This window comes from Falco cherrug, chromosome 1 (assembly GCF_023634085.1).
Source record: "Falco cherrug isolate bFalChe1 chromosome 1, bFalChe1.pri, whole genome shotgun sequence".
Classification (NCBI taxonomy): domain Eukaryota; kingdom Metazoa; phylum Chordata; class Aves; order Falconiformes; family Falconidae; genus Falco; species Falco cherrug.
The window spans coordinates 67,913,593-67,934,937 of NC_073697.1; the positions used below are offsets into that span (position 1 = coordinate 67,913,593).

Below are 21,345 nucleotides of genomic sequence, written 5' to 3' on the forward strand. Positions count from 1 at the left end.
AGTTTTGGTTTCACTTTAATTGGGCAAGTTATCAGATATAATTTTTCCAGGACAGCACTGGACATGTAACCTAAAATTTTTCTTTCTGAACTTTAACAGTAACAGTCTCTTTTGCCAGAAGCCCTTTACAAATGTATGCTAAAGAAAACAACACCAGTAAAGTAAAAAGGACTGTTAGATACCTCATAATATGAACTGTCATTTTATGCCTCCTCACATGTTCAAAGCAACGTGCATAAATTACCCAGTTAATCCCAGCTGCTCAGCACTCTTCTCCTTCGTGGCACTGGCCAGTTCTATGCGCACCTGCATGGCCCAGGACCCTACACCAGGAGCAAGATGGATGGTGCGACCTTGTCCTTGTGTGTGCTGGCCAGCTGCCTCGAGCCCACCCAGCCACCCGTGGTATTCCATCAAGCCAAAGAACAACTTTCCTAGCGAGCTTTTCCATGCACAGCCACTTACCAGAAGCTGTCTCTTCCCGGGCTGCAAAGCAGCACTGCGGCTTTGTGTGCTGGGCAAAGCTAGGCAGCAGCTTGCAGTACCTGCTAAATACCCTCACGGGGTCTGTCAGCCCCTGGAGCAGGGAGGAGGCCATGGTGCGGCATTGCAAGCCCGCAAGATGTAGCCCCATAAAAAGAGCAAACCCTTGTCCGAGCCTCAGACTCAACAAGTAGGGCAGGATGGGGTTGTGTCCTCCCTGGTACCCTATCCCCATTTTACAGGCGAGGATGCCCCTGAGAGCCAAAACTGCACGTTGCCCCCACGTGCTCAAAGCAGTGGAGGAGCTCCTCGTTCCCTCCAAGTTTGCCAGGACACCGCTGTTGGGTGGGAGACCCCTGAATCTGCAGCAAAGCACAGTTCGAAATTCAGACCCTCCAAGACCACACACAGTCTCCCCAAAGCTTCGCTACTCTTGCCTACCACTAAATGTAAAGTTTCTTTTCGTAATGCAAAATGCAATTATAAACAGGCTAAGCCAAACAAAGCTCAAGTGTCCCCTCTTCTCCCCTGGGGAAAGGGTAAGAGCAAGGGTTTCTCCCTTCTCTCAACAGACGTGTTTGGGCAGCTAAATGGGTTAATGCACATGGCTGAACCACAGGGGCCATCCAAATGGGAAAAGTGAAGCAAAAGCTTTTAGCCTAAACCTCAGCAAAGGAGATTTGTCCTGCCAACAAAAACTTTAATGAATGTGTCCTACTGTCTTTCCTCAGTCCTCCGTTTCACTGCCAACTGGCTCTCATTTTGAAGCATTACATAAAATATTGGTACAACTTACTGATCCCTGCTTGGGTCTCTGCATTGAGTACACACATATTGCTACATATAATTCTTTTTTTTTAAAATAGAAATTATTTAAATAACTGAAATTATAGCCCGTCAAGATCAAGGGCCAAATTGCATTTGATTTTAACAGGATCAGGCTGTCACCACATATGTTAATTAATCCATGATAAACACATGTGTTTTAACAATGGAGATTAACTAAAGTAGGAACAGCTTATCTCAGATCTTTAAAGATTCCTTAAATATAGGTCCCCAGATCCCTGTTTTGTGGCTTCCCATCTTAAAGCACTTTGATATTTCACCTACCTCTGCTTTAATCTTACAACAGTCAGTGGTAGTGCAGAACTGCAGGGTTTCAGGGTAGGGAGTTGTCAGTGTTTGGGTTTTTTAATTAAATCTAAATAAATTTTAACTGGTTTGCAATCTAGGAATGTCTAGCAAAGGCATTTAAATATCCTCACTCACAAAAAATTCAAACTGCAGCAAATTCAGACCTTCAAACTAAATCCTGAAAGATTCCAGGGGCATTTTCAGTTATACCTCTGGCTCTGTGACCTGGGCTGCAGAGCCGATCCCAAACTCAAAGGTATTTCTGTGTACCAGCATACACCATTCTAACAGCACCTCAAGTGCCCTGCGTGTACAATTTCAGAAGCGAGCCCAATTCCTCATGCAGGTTCAGTGACATGGTGCCCCAATCACAGAAGACTCAAATCGCATCCCTTGGTCCATCTCCGAAGTAATGGCATTAGGTAAGTTGCACAAATCCCTCTTGAACAGGTAGACTGAAGAAGATAAATATGCACACAACTGAAGTATGTGAACTGGTTTTTACACTTTCACTCATTAAATAAAAAATAATTTTAAAAAGTCAGTGTTTATGCAAGGAGTTTAACATCCCCTACTGTATCTTTTTTTTTTTTCCCCAAACCAGCAGGACAGGATTTGATGTAAAATTCAAGAAAGAAATCTCATTTTCTCTTGCTCATGGCAGAATTATATTGTTGCACTCTTGCCCCAATTCCCTCTTGGCATTTTCATTTCCTGACAGCAACTTTTTCCGAATGTACAAACAAGTAGGCTGGCTGTTTAAAAAGACAAAAATAAATCCTCAGTTTTTGTCTTTCTCTCTCATTTTCCTATGCTGTCTTCTCAATAAACATCCAAAAGCCCTCAGCTCAAGGCTCTGATCCTTCCTGCAGCACCACCCAAGGAAATTCTGGCAGTGCACAGAGTTGAACACCTACATAAACCTCTCTGGGGCCGGGGACTGAGCCCTCTCCATCCAGCTCCCAGTGTTCTGCAGTTCAGCACGGCATCTCTGCTGGGGGCTCCACACTGGTTTCAGCAGGATGCTCAGCTGCTACTGCCTGGAGGGCCCTAGGAGAGCTGTTTCTGCCAGTGAGGGGTCTCCCCACTGAACCAGGCTCAGTTCTTAAGAGGGCCTCACATGTAATACTAGAAAGTGCTTGTCAGCCATTGCCTTGCTGAAAGCATTTCACGCCTCACGCTTTCCTTCAGGATGTTTCTTACCCCTTGTCGCTGGTGGGAGGTGCAGCCCCATCACTTCAAGAGACCATTTACCAGGCATCATGGGGCAGTCTAGAGGAAAGCCATGAAAATGGATTTTTGTAGCTCAAAAGTGCGTCTGTCCAACTAAAGCCTGACAGTAGATTTGCCTACCAGAGAGTGCAAGAGCTGTTAGTTGCAAATGTACAGGCAACGTGACACCAGGCTTACCTCTGTTTTTCCTGCAACACACTCTTTCCAGTTGCCACAGACCTTTGCAAAGCAGAAAGGAGGTTGGAGTCAGACCTGCAGGTACTGTCCTTGCGTAACAGGTCCAGATCTGGTCAACAAGACTTACCCATTTACAAATCATCTAAACCAACACAAGGAAACTCAGCCTGTCTCTGGCTGCACTTCAGATGATCTATAGATACAGGTTATATGAAGTTAATCATGCTTACAAGAGCTTCATAGTCATTATTCAGTGAAATATGAAATATTTTTATCTATTAATTCTTCACTATCTGCAACTATTCCCCAGGGCACAATAGATAGTGAGTCAGCAGGCACAGATTTAATTATCAGCTTTTACTGTAAAATAATGATGATGTTTATTGATATCATTATGAGACAGACACTGAAACGAAGCAGATGTTAATCTGAGGTTAAGCTCCAGGAGGCGCCTAGCAGTCTGACCAAAGGGACTGATGTTCATCAGATAATAGAAGAGGAGACCTTCCCCCCTCCCTCTCCGGAGGCCTGCACAGAACTCACAGCGGGACAGCCTCTTTTTGCAAATTCCTCCTCGCACCATTTCCGACCCATCCGACAAGCAGCATGCCCCTGACAGAGCTTTTGGTCGGTTCTAGCAGGCTGTTTAACCTACCATCCTATTTTGCTTACATAGGGGTTTCATGATTGCGTTTGGCTTATTTTTCCCAAGCACATTCTAAAGGGTGATGCCAGAGAAATCAAAACCAGAAAGAAACAAAGTGATCACAGAGTTGCTGTGGCATCACAGTTACTAGCAGAATTCCTGTCACTAATTCCCATCACACCAATGTCTGCCTTAAGTAAATCCACGGCAAGGCAAAAGGCTGCTCTCCAGTTCAAACAATACAACACAAAGGAAAGGGAGCTTCAGTGGAGGAGAGGATAACAAAATAACAGCAACTTTCTATGTTTCTCAGTCTGCTGTCACTTTCTACTGTTGACAGCAGTGATGTGACAGCCTATATACTAATAAAAAATATGCTGGCAGCTGACACTTGTTGAAAGACATTAATGTTTTCTTGCAAAAAGACTAGCGAGCTGGCGCAAATGATCATTCAGGTGGGTACTTTTCATAGCCATTTCAGTGGTACACTTTTTTCCTAACAAGAACATGTCTGTTTCAGTGGAAGATGAGTGGAAAAATCCCTGAAGTCCTATTTTCTAGATGAACACTAGTGCTGCATCCTACAGCAACACTATACGTTTTATTTCTGTTATTACCATTCGTGGGTCAGCTAGGGCATTTTTAACTTACGCCATGTTGCAGCAGCATCCAGGCTCTTCTGGTCTGCTCCCAGCCCAGCAATGGTGTGGCCCAGCCCCCTGCCCAGCCTGCCGCACCAACAGGGTGAACTGGCTGTGGGGCTGGCTCGGGCAGAGCTGGGCACAGCACTGCAGGGCATGGCCTGAGTAAGTGTTGCACAGGAGGGGAGTCCCGTGCACTCAGAGACCTCTCATGCACTCAAAGATCTTGCTGTCTTAAGAGGTACAGGCAAAGCAGAGAAAAACGAGACACAGACAGAGGACCATATCGTCCAACATCAAAGAGCAGTCAAGTGGCGAACCTGGGACCAGAACAGAAAGTTCACGGATTACGTCAATTCATGAAATCCCTTAGGCCATGTTTTATCTGTTAAGGTCAAAATCAGAAAGAGTTTGACAGAACATGAAGACCCTCTCCTTAAGGTCCTGCTCTTACCACCACCACCACCAGCTTGACACATGGATTCAGGACCCCCAACAAGCTGACATTGGTATATGTTTAAAATTACACAAAAGGGTTGCTTTAAGCAACTAGGAAGAGAGATTTAATACCACTGGAGATTGGCAGCGTTAATGAAGTGGGGGAGCAATGATCCTTTTTTCCAATTAAGAAGAGAAAAAGGAGAGAGACCAACCTTTGGAATTTCAACATGCAAGAACAGATCATTTGCAAGACAGCCATGCTCAATCTCTGTGCCTAGCTGAAGGGAATTTGTGGTTTCATTTCTGGCCCTTTTGGACTGTTTTTCATGTCAAAATTACATATTTGCTATAATTTGTCTCTCTTCCAAGATTTACTGAAACAAAGGAAACATTTGAATGAGATTTGAGACACTTCTTTCTCACCCGTCAGGAGGGTAATCCTCAACCTTCAGATAAATGCAGGCATGTGGTTTCCAGTATTCTCACTCCATATGTCTTCACAAACACCAAATAGATCTAACATAAAGAGGACAGGTTTTTTTCCCCATAGATCAAAAGGTTACAATGATGGACCTTGCCCAGGATGTTCCAGATTTTCATCCATGTACCTTCATTTGCACTCCCTATAGAATTACAAACTCCCTGGCACAGAAATTAGGGAACAGGTTGAAGGTACCAAGCCATTCCAGCGCTTCTGATCTTAGCCATATTAGCTGTATAACAGAACAAGAACGTAATGCCTGATTCAGGAATTGAGCTTTACAGGTGAACCATGGCAACATTTTGACTGCTCTAACTCTGAAACGAGGAAGACGCTTCATGGCAGTGTTTCATCCTGACTCTCATTCCTAAAGAAAAATGGGGTTTGATGCTTTGTATCAACTCTTTTCCTTCAGCATTTTGAAACACTATATAGAGTAAACACTATAGCTTTTAAATCTGCTGCTTGCATTGCACCCTGTACGTGGGTTTGAAATCCACCTTCGTATGCTCATGTTCATATTGGGTCTGGGGAAACATCAATGAAAACAGAGGGAGCAGCTCCTGCAAAAGAGCAAAAAGGAAAGGCAGACATAGAAAGCCAGGTTTGCAAGACACCTCACCGCCAGCCCCAGTTAAAGGAAAGTTTAATATGTGTATATGCACATTCACAGGAGGAATTTTTGCTGGTACAGCTGTTTCAGCCACAAATCACACACCATGGACTCTGACTCCTGTCTGTAGAGTAGGTCCAGCCCTTGCCTTACCCCAGACGCAACAGTTTCCTTTGCTATGAAGGGCAATATAAGGTGAAAACTTGAGGCACCAAGCTCAAGCAGCCTTGATGCCACCAAAGCCGCCTGATGTCCTGTACGAGCTGCTGGGTCTGGAACTGGCATGAACAGGTCAGGCAGGGGGAACAGCAGCTGGACTGACAGCTGCCAGGTCAGCTCCACCACTTACTGGCTGGGAGTGCATCTCTCAGCGCTTTTGGTTTTCTTGCTACATGGCTGGATACCTTCCCATAGCAGGGAGAAAGGGGAAAAAAAGAAGGAAAGAAGGAAAAAAAACCCAACAAAAACCCCAGAGTGCTTTACATGGGATTTTCCTATTGAAGAAGGATGCGGATGCAATTAATCCTTTCCAAGAAAGCAAACATGGAGCTAGACAAGTTTTTCTTCGAAATTTCATTGACAGACCAAAGGATACACTGTGGTGTTCCTTTCTGCCATACATGGACAGAAGTTATACATAATGCAAAGCCATAAATGCTGACAGACTTTTGCAAGAATTTGCATTTATTTTTCATAGCCCCAAGAGATCAATCTGTAAAGACATCCCATAAGAGACTGCATTTGGCCCTGAAATATTGTCCTGAGAGACAGTGTTTCTCTCTTCCACCTGACACATTTTACAGAGGTTATCAGCATATGGATTTGCACCTCAGCTGTGTCATGAGCAAAGAATTGCTATTGTTCTAATATGCTACGCTGGGACATTTAAACATTGATATTGTCAGGTACTACTTTACAATTCCCATTAGATTTGTTGTAAAGCACACATTTATGAAATAAAATATTGCTGTATTCACCCATAAAACTCCATGTTATAACAGTACTGAGCATCTGGTTTTAATGAGAACTCGGGAAACTTACAGTTCAAGCTGGAACTCTGTTCTTCCCTAAGCTCATTGTGTTTAACTTCTGCATCTCAGATGTGAACAGGTTCTGCAGAAGTCTTATTGCCCCCATGAAAGCTAGGTACAACAGGCATACAGGTTAGCAGTTAGGTGATGTATCAGGGGCAATTCCACTTCCTGACAGAGCAACTTGAACAGTGGTAGTAAAACAGGACAAAGAAACAAGACGAAACAGTCGCTAATGGTGCTAAATGCAAAGTGGTTGAATTAAAGTTGGGCAGTTAGCTATAAATGCAACATTTAATAATTTTCAATTGATCAACTTTGCTAGCAAATAAATGGATTTTAATCTGTGGTGGTTTTATGAGTGTTCTACTATACATTTAGCATTTGCACATTCATTTCAATCTTTTTTTTTTCTTTTTATTTATTTTTCTTCTTTTTCTTCTTTTTTTCTTTTTGAGGCTTTTCTCTTCTCCTACAGCTTAGGCATGCCCTCAGCTAGAAGTCTGGTTAAAAATTAGACCCCAAAACCCTCTCCAAGAAAAAAAATGGAGTTTCAAAGTACAGGAAGAATGTTTAATGAATGCAAACACTCCTAAAATCTAAAAAAAGAAATTTGAAAGTTCTGCAAAACCAGGGGCTCCAGTGGCATTCACCAGACACTTAAAGGAAACCTCAACAGCTTCCTTTCAACTATGGTCCTGCACGTTCACATGACTCTTCTGTGAAGGTTATCCAAATCCTTGTGATCTGCAAAGCTCTACAAGAAAAAACTTTCCAGAAAGTCCTGAAGGAAAAAAAAGGAAAGCTTCAAGTCTCATACTCTGCAGGACTGGAGCTATGACTGGAAATCTTGCATGTGTTTACCTGGCCTCTCAGGTTTTGCAACACTGATTATGGATGTTCAGCAAGTGGGACATGAACCGCAAACTTGCTGTCACTTTCCTATCCAGCAGCCAAAAATACAAATCATGCACTCACAATTATATTTACCTTCTAGAGTTTTAAAGAAAAATGTATCCTACAGCTCAGATACCAGTAGATGGATGCCACTTTCATCTAACGCCTGAAATACTGAAGTAATTCACTGTTGTGTCCCTTCCACCTGGCAGTTGGAAATCGTCAAAGTTATACCTTTCTGGGAATATCTAAAGTTCCTATTTGAGAAAGCACCAATTGATATTGCTTCTTAACCATGGTGGTGAAGAAGACAGATGGTCTTCCTACATAAATCTGTGTGTTTCAATGGGGCGAGGTGGTCACTCAGCAAGATAGACAGTGTATGGTAAGCAGACCACAGTTCAGGTAGGTAACCAACAAAAAGGTGTACAGATTTGATCTACATTCTCTATTAGCTTGAGTGCATCAGTGGGCATGTGTGTAAAGCAGAGTCCAGCATGAACAGAGGCTGCAGCATGGCTGCACCATGGCCCTGCCCAGAGCTACTGACCTGCACCCAACAGTGGCTGCACAGACCGCATTCACCCACAGGCTGGGGCAAGACTGAGACACTGGACCCTTGGGAAGAGCTTAACTCCTCTGAATACTTAACTCCTCTGAAACTCCTCAGCTTTGTCATATTTCTTGGATATATGCATTGTGCGTTAATACAACAACATAATCTGTTCTATTACATCCTTAAACCAATTCACTCTGTGCTGATGTAAAGACAAAACCACATAAACAAGCATACGAAAGAACCTCAAAACATTGCACTAGAAATGGTAGTTTCACATGTGGAAATAATAGGAGAGGTCTATAAAATAGAGTTTACATTAATTTCTGTCATATGAGAGATGATCTATATTTGTCTTCAGGAAGGCCTGTTCTGATGAACCATTGCCTTTAACCACTGTTTCTTCATCCCCTCTCCCTTTTCTAGACCATTTGCAAAATAAATGAACTCCCTATTTCATTCTTATTTTTATAATGATGAGATTTGAAACCTGCCAGCCGTTGTCATGCAAGATGTTTCCTATCCTTCTGGGCATTTGTTTGGCTGTTATGTTTTTGCAGAAGCAGACTGTGGATGCTTGTTATCTATGCACAGCATGCAGGATAAATGCAAATGCTTCATAGTGTACTAAATATGACCCTTTGATTTCACAAATGGGAAGCAGAGGGATACTACCTAGGTTAAAGAGCCATCTAAACGTAGCATTGAATGACCTGTAATAGAACAATGGATGGAGAAAAAAAAGCAGCAAAAATCAAACCAGAAGAGAAAATACACATTAAACTGGAAAAAGGTGAAACGTGAAATCTATCCCTTTTCTATAAACACATGTGGAAAGAATAACACCTAGCCTTTTTATTCTTGGCTTCTTCCTGCCCCCTGCCCCCCCACCCCCCAACCCCCTTTACATTCCAAGAGAAGATCTGCCAACTTTTGGCCGTATCCGTTTCTCTTCTGTTGTTTGCCAGTATTAGTGCTCTCTAGCACACATTCTTTCCTAAGACTTCAAAACGAGTCATTTGTTAGGTCTAACTGTTTAAAGAACCCAGCCACCCTTCCCTCCTTCGCTTATAGCAAGCTGGGTGGTATACAGCACATTCTCACACCCCAGCTTACACACTACAGGATTGGTTGAAATCTTTAATTGAAAAGACTCTTGAACCAGAATTCACACTGCATGCCTTGTGTTATTGTAGATCAGAAGACCTCGCACCGGTATATTCGAATGCTTCTAAATCGCCCTTCATCCTAAAATATACACCGAGGCAAACATACCTGTGCTTTGCTTATTGAAGCCTCCTGATACAGAGATTCAGTACTTTTGTTCTGTAATGCATTTCTAAAATCTTAGATCTGGATCTGCTTATCATTACACATATAAACAAAGGGTGAATTCACCTCTACACAAAAAGTTAGCACAATTTAACTGTTTTAGGATTTAAGTTGAACTCTATGGTGAACTTAGCTCTAGACAAAGGGCTGAGTTTTACCAAAAAAGATCATTTAACATCACACAAAAATAAAATATTGAGTAAGTTAAGGTGTACAGAGCCCAGTCTTTGCATATAGTAATGTGAAAATGGGATTTGATTCAGATTTGGTGTAAAACAAGTCAATGGTAACAACTGTGCTAAAGGTGCATCCACTGCAAATGAGCCTTAATCTGTCTCTGAAGCAGCAAGAAACTTAGATCTCAATCAGCTTGATTCCAAGTCTGCCAATGTTAATGTTAGCTTTATTTATAAGGATAGCTTTTCTGTGGGAATTTCTTTCAAAGATCAAAAAACACACCACACTGAGAGCTATTAGAATATAGGTAATAATTCTTGTGTTCTCTCTCTCTCTTTCTTTCCATTCCTTTTTTTTCAAGTGGGGAGGAAGCTTGCAAGGACCTGCTGAGTTATTTGCCTGACACCACCGCACGAGCAGTGGAGCGAGGAGCAGAACCAAGAGCTCCTGGTTGCTCACTACCACTGTCTAACGTAGCAGCATCCTCAGCCACAAAGCTCTGAATTCACATTATGAGGGAATGTCATACGGGATGCAGAAGAGTAGGGAACCACTGGATGGATGAAGACTTTGGGTTTATTATTACATCCAGCCACAAGGTAGATCAGATCCAGATCCCACTGCCTTGACATTTGGCAGTAGCCATTTCTGGGGCCATGGCTCACTTGCTATTAGGAAAATGGGCTCATAGTGTGTTTTGATGTACTTGATAGCGATAATTAGGTATGAGAAAGGAGAAAAGAACTGTTACAATTACAACATATAATAAGCAGTAGGGAGTGCCTCATTAAATACCTCCTGGAGGTGGTATTTAGCAAATTCCTGCATTTAGGCAAAAAACCCCACCTCTTAGAGGTCAGAAATCATTGTATAGTGATTAAGCATAGTGACAAAGCCAAAGAATGGGCAGTTAATACCATGTTTAGGCTTTCATTCAGGAGTTTTTGCAGAGAAGAGTGTTACTTAAAACTAACTGCTCTTGACCATTGGAGAACTGAGAAAAGATACTATAATCTTATGCAATCCCAGTTTTGGTCTGTTCCCTTGACCTGGATTAACCTTTTTCCTTTTATCTGTATTTTAATTCCAAACACCTCACTTGAATGTGACTGTATCCAGGTCTCTGCTAAAACCTTTAATGAGGAACACTAAGGTCAGTGGAAATAAGTTTGAAATCTATTATTATTTCATACAAATACTGTAGGGATCCTTGAATGTCCCATAATTATTACTGATTTTGGTCTCCAGTGAGATGTTTAGCATCTGGCTGTATTTAGTTTACTGATTTCTTTTTTCTTTTTCTTTTTTCTTTTTTAAATGGTTACCTTTCAAGAGCTGTTTAAGATGTTTCTTCTTCTAAACCCACTATTTGCAGGCGCACACACTGCACAAAGGCTGCACAGAACTGAATTCGTGCAGACAAGAATTGAACAGCAAAATGGCCATTAAAATCTTAGTCTAAATATTTCTATTTCTCTCTTGGGTGAGAAAAGGATAAATTTATATATTGCACACTTTCACTACTCTTGCATTATGATGAATTACTATTAATAGACTAATGAAATATCAACTGTGCATTCTCTCAAGTTGTTACATCAAACTCAAATGTATTGTTTTGTGCAATTAGTATTAACAATCATGTCCATTAAAATGTGTACACTGTTCCGTAGACTGAATATGGCACATAAAACTTGTTGGCTTTAATCAATAAAAAGCCCAGAGCTGCACAAAAATTGCTGGATCTTGAGACTAAGAAGCTATTAAACAGGTTTTGTGGGTTTTTTTTTTTAATAATAAATCTCTTTTTTTTAATGTGGGCATGAGTAGCTAATTCTTATATAAACTATTAAGTATTCTTTTCATTTTTTGCATCATATTAACACCTAGGGGACTTATTAATGGACCAGAACTCCAGCTGCTCTGTTTCCACTAACTGCTCACATAAAAGTGAGAAATTATCCTACATGTTGTCTTTGACTTACTTTCAAAACCATTCCAAACTGGTTTGGATAAAGGCCATGCAGGTATGGCCAATACAGCTACATGGACTCAAACCTGGCTGGCAGGCAGGATCCCATAAGCTGTAATGAGTGTACAGTGAGGGTCAGACTGACGGGGCCAGATCAGGGGTAAGGTGGACAAAACTGTCCATGAACCGAAGCTCCAGGAAGGCATGTGGCATAAAGCTGGATGCTTGGATAGATAACGATGTCATGCAGCAGTGAGTGCGAGCACAAAGGTGGGTCTAGAACACCAATGTTCTTAAAATTAATTTTGGAAACATAGACTAACTTCTTACCTGGAAAAAAAGGCAGCTGCCAGGCTACAGGGTCTTGATCTATGAAGTGTAGAAATTCCTTCTAGACTTTAGTTTAGCTCCTGCTTGCGCCTAATAGAACAAAAGTGTTAGAATCATCCCCTCCAAAAACTAGGCAGGGAGAAGACCTTTTGGTTGTAACACCTGGGCTTGAGAAGGAAGACATGATAGTGGCCATGGTCCCAATGCAAAAGGGCTTCTGCATCTTTATAGCTGATTATTGCAGCAGTTGCCTCAAAACTCGAGTTCCAAAGCCTTGAAATTGCAGGATATCGAATAAGGCTGGTTAGAAGGGACTAAGGCTTTTCACTGGTCTGAACCTAGTCCACCTCAGTACTGAGGGGTGCCTGTAGATTAATCCCATGATGAATAGTCTTCACAAAGTTGGCTGTTCCTGGTCCACATCAAAACTGGCACTAAACAGCAGTCTCAATAAAAGATCAGAGGAACGTGAGCCAACTTAGGCTATCACCCTTGCAGATTGCGTTTGGGGGTGCATTCCTGGGGCTCTGGGGGAGGCTTCTAATGCCACTAACATCTTTCCTTTTCACATGCACAGAGATAAAGATGGCAAGTTATCAGGGAGTAAAGTAATAACACCAAGTGTGTCTTGAAGACTGAAGGAACAGTGTCGGCATCACCCTGAAATAACATGAGATAAAATTACTCCCAGTAAGACAAAACCACAATATATGTTAACAAGGCAGAGGTTTCTCTTAATACCATTCCGAATATTTTTTTACTTTTTCCCTAGATTTTTTAAAAAAATATTTTCATCCCGAAAGAGATTACGGCAATGGATAACTTTTTGTCTGAACAGTTAAACCTCTGCAAAGCTGCAAAGGACTGCAAAAGGGACTCAAAATGAGATGTGTCATGCATTCCTATGACACAGAACCATCACACTGCCTATGTCCATTATGAATGAGCATGAATCATTCCTCACTTGTTTATGATGAAAATATGGCTTTAGAGAATTGAAATGTCCATTTCAAGAAACTCAGGTTTTACTGAACTAAATAAACTAATTTTCTCCCTTGCTCTTTAGAATTGCCTAGTAGTTTTCTCACTTCTGATTTGTCAAGCTTTACCCCCCCTATCTTGCTAATTTCTTCTTTTACAGTTTAATATAACACATTAATTTCATTTTTAAGAGTCAGAGTATACCAGTAGGACTTGAGATCAATACTAAGTCAGCTACTTACCCAGAAAGTCTAATAATTTTAAATTTGGGGGATTTTTTTTTGCATACCTGAACAAATTTTAGCCAAAAAAAATGAGGAATATCCACAATATAACCATTTCAATTCAACTGATCTACAGACCAGTAAAGTCTGAGAATAACATCTTGGAAATCAGTCTGAAAAAATATTGTGAAGCCATGGATAATAGTTCTAGGCAAACAAATAGCAACATTCATAACAGTCATTAAAATGTGCAGAAAAAGGAGTGCATGGCTTTTACTGGTTTATGGGAAGGTAAAACTGAAAAAAATAAATAAAACTTACCATATTCAAGCTGGCGTCTACCTGTGAGCTGCAGAAGATAATCCTTATTAGTGCAGATTTTCTAGGAGTGAACAATCCCCCCATGATATCTGCATGTGCTGCACCGACACATTAGCACACTGTGGCTATATGAAACAAATGGAGCTATCAAGAAACATGACATGGGTTAACTGAAACCATATTTTTGCAATCTTTTAAAACAAAAGGAATACAAGGGATCATTTTTTATTTTATTTTACAAATCAATAGCTTTATAAACATACAAATAAACCAAATATATTATATTTGTGTTGAAACACCATTTCAAGATTTTACACTAAAGATTATTTTGTTTACAGCTGAGTTTAGGAAACATTTAAAACTCAAAACACCCTAATTACAAAAATGTATCAGCTTGATTTTCCTATCTTATTCTGTAAAGAATGCTATAAAATTTAAGATTACCTCCTTAGACTGAAGGAAAGCAAAGTAAACAAAACATAGGGTAGAATATGAAACTAATTTGTAAGGAGTCTGAAACACCTCGGTTTAGACAACATTCAAAGTTACAAATCTTTGTTTGATTGGGGAAGCTTCCAACTAAATGTTGACTGTCAGTCAACACAACACTTTTATTTTAAGCACACAAACATATTTAACTAGAGATAATCAAAGTGCAGGGATCAAAGTCATTTTACCGTCTAGCTCTCATGGAAATAAAATGCTTTATTGAATCAGGGCCTTTTTACCTGGACTTTCTTCCCATCAAAATACATCAGATCAGTAATGAACTGTGAAAGACCAAGGAATCCAAACTAAATGCTTTTAATAATGTTAATGAAATTAAACTATACTGAACTTAAAGTAAAATCTACCAAATACAGTTGGTTCAAGCCAGTGGTTGCCCTCGCCTGAATACGGTTTAGTGTGCCAACTCTCCTCAGCTATTATTCTTTCCATGGAAGTACCCATGCTATCATTCACACAAGAGAATGTGTCTTCATTGCTACTAGTTTTAACTAATCTCTGGAAATGCCCATTGTACAAGTTTATTCTCAATTCAGAACTGATGTGATTAGAAAACAGACTCCACAATTCAAAACTACCAGCAAAAATCACTTTAGAAGATAAACAAATGAGTGACAACTCTCTACACAACAAAGCATTACAATTTTTGTAATTCAGACATCTTGGGCTCAATGTTCTTACTGTTTACATCAACATAAATCAGAACTGACTCCAAAAAGTTACTCAAGTGTGTAATTGTTTTGGAAAAGGGGTAAGAGCCTTTCAATACTCTTTTCCCATCATTGGCCTACAGAGCCTGTAAGCAAATTGCAACATCCTATAACTTACTAAAAACCAAAAAGCAGGATGGTAAACAAACAACTTTTGCCACTATAATCCAGCTAATGAATTACAAGGATCACTAGTGGTGGACACTGTAGTGATATTTAAAGAAGGTGCCTGACAGTTACAGTAGCAGGCTTCAATGACACAGGACTGAGAGATCCCCTGCAAGGAAAAATTATTACTAATGTAGCTGATTTCCAGATACCTTCTGGAAGTTGTGAAAATGACCTTAGGAAGTCAAGACCACTGGTGAGAATCACTTGATATGATAAACAAGTAAGCTACCATGCTGTATATACCAGAGATAAATAAGTGAGTTAGTTCTTAGTAAATAACTGGAAGGGAACTGTAGCTGTTAGAAAGCCAGACGTGAGGAAAACCGGTGTTGTTTTCCAATTGTTCCCATGGATTTTATCAAGCAGCACAAATCAGTTATGTGGAAGTCAGTCAAAACTGAGGAGTTTTTTTGTTTCATTGTCCCACTCCTCTGTTCTTTTGGAGCAGCAACTGGCTGGACTTCTTTTCCCACATTAAGTTCTATATAACGTATAACAAACCAGGGTTTGCTGCCAGACACACTTGTGTGGGGCAAGGACAGCTCCAGCACATGCTTCCCCACAGGACTGAAAGCAGACTCAGCCCCACTACCTCAGTCCAGAAACAATTCTGTAATGCTCTGAAGGACCAGCGTAGACTGGAAAATTTAATGGAAGCATCACCTTTCCTCTCAAATGTTACTCTCACTTCATAGATGTGACCATTATTAATGCCATATGCTCACAAACAACCCTCCAGTCCACCAAACCTGAGAAATGCAAGAGCTCATTCAGTGCTTACTGACAGAAGCAGATACAAGAATAATTCTAGTGGAGTCTAAGAAGTTACACTGGCCTGACAGGAGTGCCAGGGAGAGGCTTGAAATGTCCATGAAAATATTTTAATAAAAAGATTAATTTTTAACTAACTTTCCTGCATCATCTTCCATTCCAGTTTCTCTGAAGTTGTCCTTGTGGAGCATTTTCCAGGCAGTTCCTAGACTCGGTGTATGTGTAAAGACCACTAGCAACAAACTCCATTAGAAAATAACTCTCTCTGACAAGTCACCCACTCGTCTGTTTTCCCCTCGGTGTCCTTTTAGCAGGCAATTAATGAAGTTAGCAGCAGTGACCCTTAAAGTGATACTTATAGAGTACTAATAGATTGCTCACAGTAATTCCTCCAAGCAGAGGTGACAGAGAAGGACTTCTCTGTTCTGTTTTGATTTGTGGGGGGGGGTTTCTAAAGAAGATTTTAATGGAAAAATGAGGGTTGCTTCAGTGTTTCATGAGTTCCCATTCTCTACTGACTTCCTCCTTCCTCCTTTTCCCACTCAAACCCAGGCTGCTTCTAGTCTGGCTGCATCAGCAGGCTGGCTGGGGCAAGCTCGCAGGGCTCCCTTTCCAGCAGGGGCTTGGGGCAGATGCTCCAGGGAGCCTGGGGAGGGCCCTTCGCTGCTCCCATGGGCTGATGCGATTTCTCACCAACAGGAACCTGTTGTTGACAGCCTTGTTCTTTCTCCTCTTCTGCCAAAGTCTCTGCTGCTTTGTCGTATGTTATAGGCTGTTCTTCCACTGGAGAAAACAGATATGTATTACTGATAGCCATTTGAGAAGCTTCACAGCAACTAAGCTGAATGAAAGCTAATGACAGCTATAGGAGAGCACAGAATCGAGTTTGGAAGATTACAAAAACAGTTCCCGTCAAAAGAACTAGAGAAGCAGGCAAAGTCAAGAACTTCCTTTAGATTTTAAGTAATTACTTGTCCTAGAAAAATTTAATGGTTTTCTGTTTTAATACATATGAACAAGAAAAAGCATGCCCGTGACAGGAAGACTGGGCAAAATTAAAGGCCTGGCAAAATTAAAGCCTCTGCTCCACAGTAAAAAGATCTTAGAATTATTCACTGGCATGGTACAAGATTATTTACCAATCTTGTCTAAAATGGTTGAACTACTTTTGCTAAGATTTTAAACTACAAAAACCCCAGACACCTGTCATGGGAAACTTCTGTTCCAATAGCTACATCTGTTAAAACTATAAATGAAAACAGAGCCTCCTAATGGGAAACATCAGGCTTCCTTTGCTGGACAATACAGTTGTACACATGCTCACAAAATTAGTCCAACCAAGTAAATGTGAGGCATATTTTCTACTGATGAATAAAGTGACTTCCCAACATGCATCTAAGGAAAGGATGGGCAATTTTGAAAATCTTGCAAGATGCCTGCCCATTCAAGTATCCTCAAATTATTTCTCTTTGCATATTTCTAAATGACTGATGCAAACTGGGTCCTCTAGTAACTTCTGTAGTTAGGAGCTATATATGATAAATAAGACAAATGGTTAAGGATACCAGTCTTTCTCCATCAGTTCTCACTGTCTGAGCAATTAGGAGGTTCAGTTGCCATCTATAAGGCAGCATTTCTTCAAACTTGGAGGGGTCCAGCTGGTAACCTGGGGGCCATGGAAGCCTGTTGTGTGCTTCTGTGCTGCCTGCTGCCCTTGCACCAGGAATGAGAAGCACATCTCCTTCACTCATCTCACCTTTGTTTAAGCACCAAACATGCCCCAAGCAGTCATACACCTTGTTTAACACAAAAAGCAGAACTGCAGTTGCTGCCACAAGGCAAAAGTTTTCTGGGTGCAGCGGGTTGACCTTGGCTGGATGCTAGATGCCCACCAAGCCGCTATAACACTCCTCTCTTCAGCAAAATGGCAGTGCAGGATGGGGTGGGGACCAAGATGGAAAAAAAACCACTTGTGGGTCAAGATAAAGGCAGTTTAATGACACAATAGCAAAAGCCGCCCATGTGGAAGCAAAGGAAAACAAAAGATGTTTTTCTCAACTTCCCATCAGCAGGCAATGTTCAGCCACTTCCCAGGAAGCAGGGCTTTGGTATGTGTAGCAGTTGCTCCAGAAGACAAGCACCATAAATAATAAATGCCCCCCCCCCTTCCTCTTCCTTTCCCTTAGCTTTTACATCTGAGCAGGCATCATACGGTATGGAATGTCCCTTTGGTCAGTTTGGGTCAGCTGTCCTGGCTGTGTCCCCTCCCAAGATCTTGCCCACCCCCACCCTACTGGAGAGGCGAGGGGCATGTTGGAGAGCCAGCCTTGATGCTGCAGCGCTGCTCAGCAGTGGCCAGAGCACTGGTGTGTTATCACCACATTTCCAGCTACCAACACCAGCACAGTGCTGGGAGGGCTGCTGTGGGGCTCAGCCGGGCCCAATACACTGGGAAGACCTGGCCTCCTTACACCATTTCAGTAATCCTGCCTGAATGGATGAGGACTGTTAAAGTGTATCGTTCCATGGATATACATTCCCCATCAGTATGATGGGCATAACTTCATTTGCTATGAAACAAACCTGTGAAGTTCTACGTAAATGCAATATTATTACTATCACAAGAAGCATCTGGCTTCTGAGTGTAAAAGCACCGTTGTAGTGCAATTTCTTATGAACAATCTGCAAAGCGAAGGACTGAACCGTCTCTTCACAGCAATACAAGCATGGCTTCTGTTGTGCACAGCAGCTTTAAACAGGCCAGAAATACAATTTTGATTTCCCTGTCTCCTTTATCAGCCACTGCTCCTGCTGGTACCATGGTGAGGAGAGATCTAATAAGGAAGGAAATCCTACTCACCGTATTCTGAAGGACAGGCAGGATGAGGATCTGCTGTCTCACACTCAATTAGATCAACCACTTTAGTCTCCAGAGAACTGTTACACTCCTTAACAACCACAAACTGCAAATACATACAATATGCACAAAACATACAGAGCCCAAATTAATATAAAAATGAACTGATTTTCTGAAACCCAAGAGGCAAACTAGAAAGGCCGCAGTCCAACCACAGCAGGGGGGAAAAGGTCATCCTGGCTTCTGGGATGACCCTTCCCCTGCAGGTAATTAAACATTTGAGCTGATGACAGCCCCACCTTTCTTTGAAAAGTGTGCAGTCCCAGTCTAGTAAAAAACTGCCCGTTCTCCTGCCTTGCAGATCAGCCCTTTCCAGATGCAAGAACAAAAGTTCATGAAAATCAACCCCCTCCATAATAATGAGGGCCACTTTTAAAATGTTGAAAAGACCCACAAACAGACAGCAGGAAACCCTATCAGACACAGGGAAGGAAGCAAGCCTCCATTTTCTGGCTCTTAGCACCACTCAAGGGGTGCAGTTCCATGATGACAGTGGAAGTGACACCTTGGAAGCAGAAGATGGGACCCTCTGGGGGAACGTGCTGAAGAGACCAGGGGACAAAAGAAAAACCAGGGGTATATGAAACAGTGTTGAAATGGTGCAGAGGGAAATTCAGTCAAGGGGCGAATGTTTAAAGAGTAGAGACAGGGAAGAAAGGAAGAAGTCTGTAAATAAGATATTCCAACAGAAGGCCTGACAGATTCATTGGTCCAGGTGGATAATTGGTGGATTTATGTGGATAGATCACAGATGTAGCAGGTGTAACTATTTAGGCATCAGTTAATTTACATAAAATCTGCAGACTTACAGCTGCTAACCCACATGTGACAGACCCCCCAGGAGGAGATTCAGCTACACACAGTTCTGCAAAATATCTTTGCCTGCACAAAGCAGAACGCTTGCTGGATGAAAAGTCTCAGAACAGCATCAAAATCCAGGCATGTGCAGAAGTTTACCAAGGCTTACATATCCCTAGAACAAATCTAGCCTGGCTTATAGACCTCTTAATAAGAATGTGAAAAAATACCCAGGCATGTCCTCAGCTAAACATAGCCTCACCTGGTAGAACAGAAGGGAAAATGAATGACATTTGGACAATTTATAGATACACTTGCAGTATCATGATATCTAGCATTGATACATGTGATAGCATAAAAACTAATTGTCTTCTACATTACCTAGGTTGGCAAGAAAAGGAAAGTCTTTGCACTCCCTCTTCCCAGCCTTATAAATAAGCAGTAGCACTGCGGGCTACAAAAGGTGTGAGTTTCATGAGCTCTTTACATTTAATGCATACACATCATCCAGTCTCCATACAAAGTCCTTCATTAGTATTATTAATATTGTGTAATCAGTGGCCCCCAAAAACCTATGTCAGTATCTTAAGAGTTGAGGAGCTATAGAGCTTTCTGTCTCCATTGTAGTATAGTCTCTTTTTTTACATAAAGCTCCTCAATGACCCACTTTAAGTGAACAGTAGAGATGGACATCTTCCTCCTGCTTTTTGGCAATTCTACACCTGAATGCAGGCATGCATGAAGCCCCACTGAATTTAACCTTCAATGGCTACATCAGCACAGAGATTATCACATGCATGAAACCACAGGAATCCATTAACAGTAATTATGTGTGTATGCTGTGTAAGCAGCCATAATTAGCAAAGGGTCAGTGACTTCCTCTTCCAGCATGCAACAAGCCATTTGCAATAAATTACTTCAACTTTTTTGATGTCTCCCAGTGCAAGAATGCACGGCGAAATTTAACATGAATGTGTAATAGATGAGTAGGTTGGATTTATTTTTGTTGATTCAGTCCATTGCTTAGCTGCCTAATTACTCCTATATTCAGCAAAAATGTCATTGACCACTAGCATTAACTGTGGGGACAACAGCAGGTGGGGACAGAGCCGATGAGCTGCAGGCCTGCTAGAGCACTGCTCCCAGGCAACGAGCTGTTCTCAGTCTCAACAAATGTTTCTGATTTTCCCAGCCTCAGATATTTTGCAAGCTGTGGGTTTTGTGTCTGCTGTGAACAAATGATGGCATTGCCGTGATTCAGCACATTTGCTGTCCAGTAGCTGGAGGAACAAAGTGCTGGTAATAAAAGGTCCACAAGAGTATGCAGTTGACCAGCTAAGGAACAGTATGTCGTAACCAGGGTTAAGCGAATTCGGTACTCCCAACATATGTTTGATAGCACATTTCAGTGGCTACCCACTCACAAATCCTGCCAGATACTCAATCTAAACCATTTGTGAGGCCTTCTTCAGGCTGATTAAAAATCCTTGGATTTGCACTATAAATATTCCATGATATTCGATCCCTCAAAGAGATTCTCAAGTAGAACAAACTCATCTCTTTCTGGACTCAAAGATCTGGAGCAAAGTCAAACTTCAGGCCACTTAAAGTCAAATGCTGTTGTGACCCTGAATACTATGCAGACAGTTCTTGCACCTTTCCAGCTACAGTTGGGTGCAAAAGGCTTGAAAATTTTGCAGTAATACCTGCACCAGAGAAGTACATGTGTAGTTACATGTGTAGTATAAAGGTAGGTGCTTTGCTAGAGTTTATCACCAATGCCATACAAGTACAAACTCTTCCA

At 41.5% G+C, this 21,345-nt stretch overlaps 1 protein-coding gene and 1 long non-coding RNA gene across 2 annotated transcripts in view; both read right to left on the reverse strand.

Moving 5' to 3' along the window:
- LOC129736135 (uncharacterized) overlaps positions 1-21,345 on the reverse strand; it is a 178,003-nt gene that overhangs the window by 15,144 nt on the left and 141,514 nt on the right. The window lies entirely within an intron of this gene.
- The window catches only part of EGF (epidermal growth factor), a 60,842-nt gene continuing 55,771 nt past the window's right edge, over positions 16,275-21,345 (reverse strand). The window contains exons 24-25 of the mRNA XM_005446002.3: positions 18,687-18,789; positions 16,275-16,609 (exon numbers count right to left, since the gene is read on the reverse strand). Coding sequence (XP_005446059.2) covers positions 16,386-16,609; positions 18,687-18,789 — 327 coding nt within the window. The 3' untranslated portion in view covers positions 16,275-16,385. The remainder of the gene's footprint in view (positions 16,610-18,686; positions 18,790-21,345) is intronic.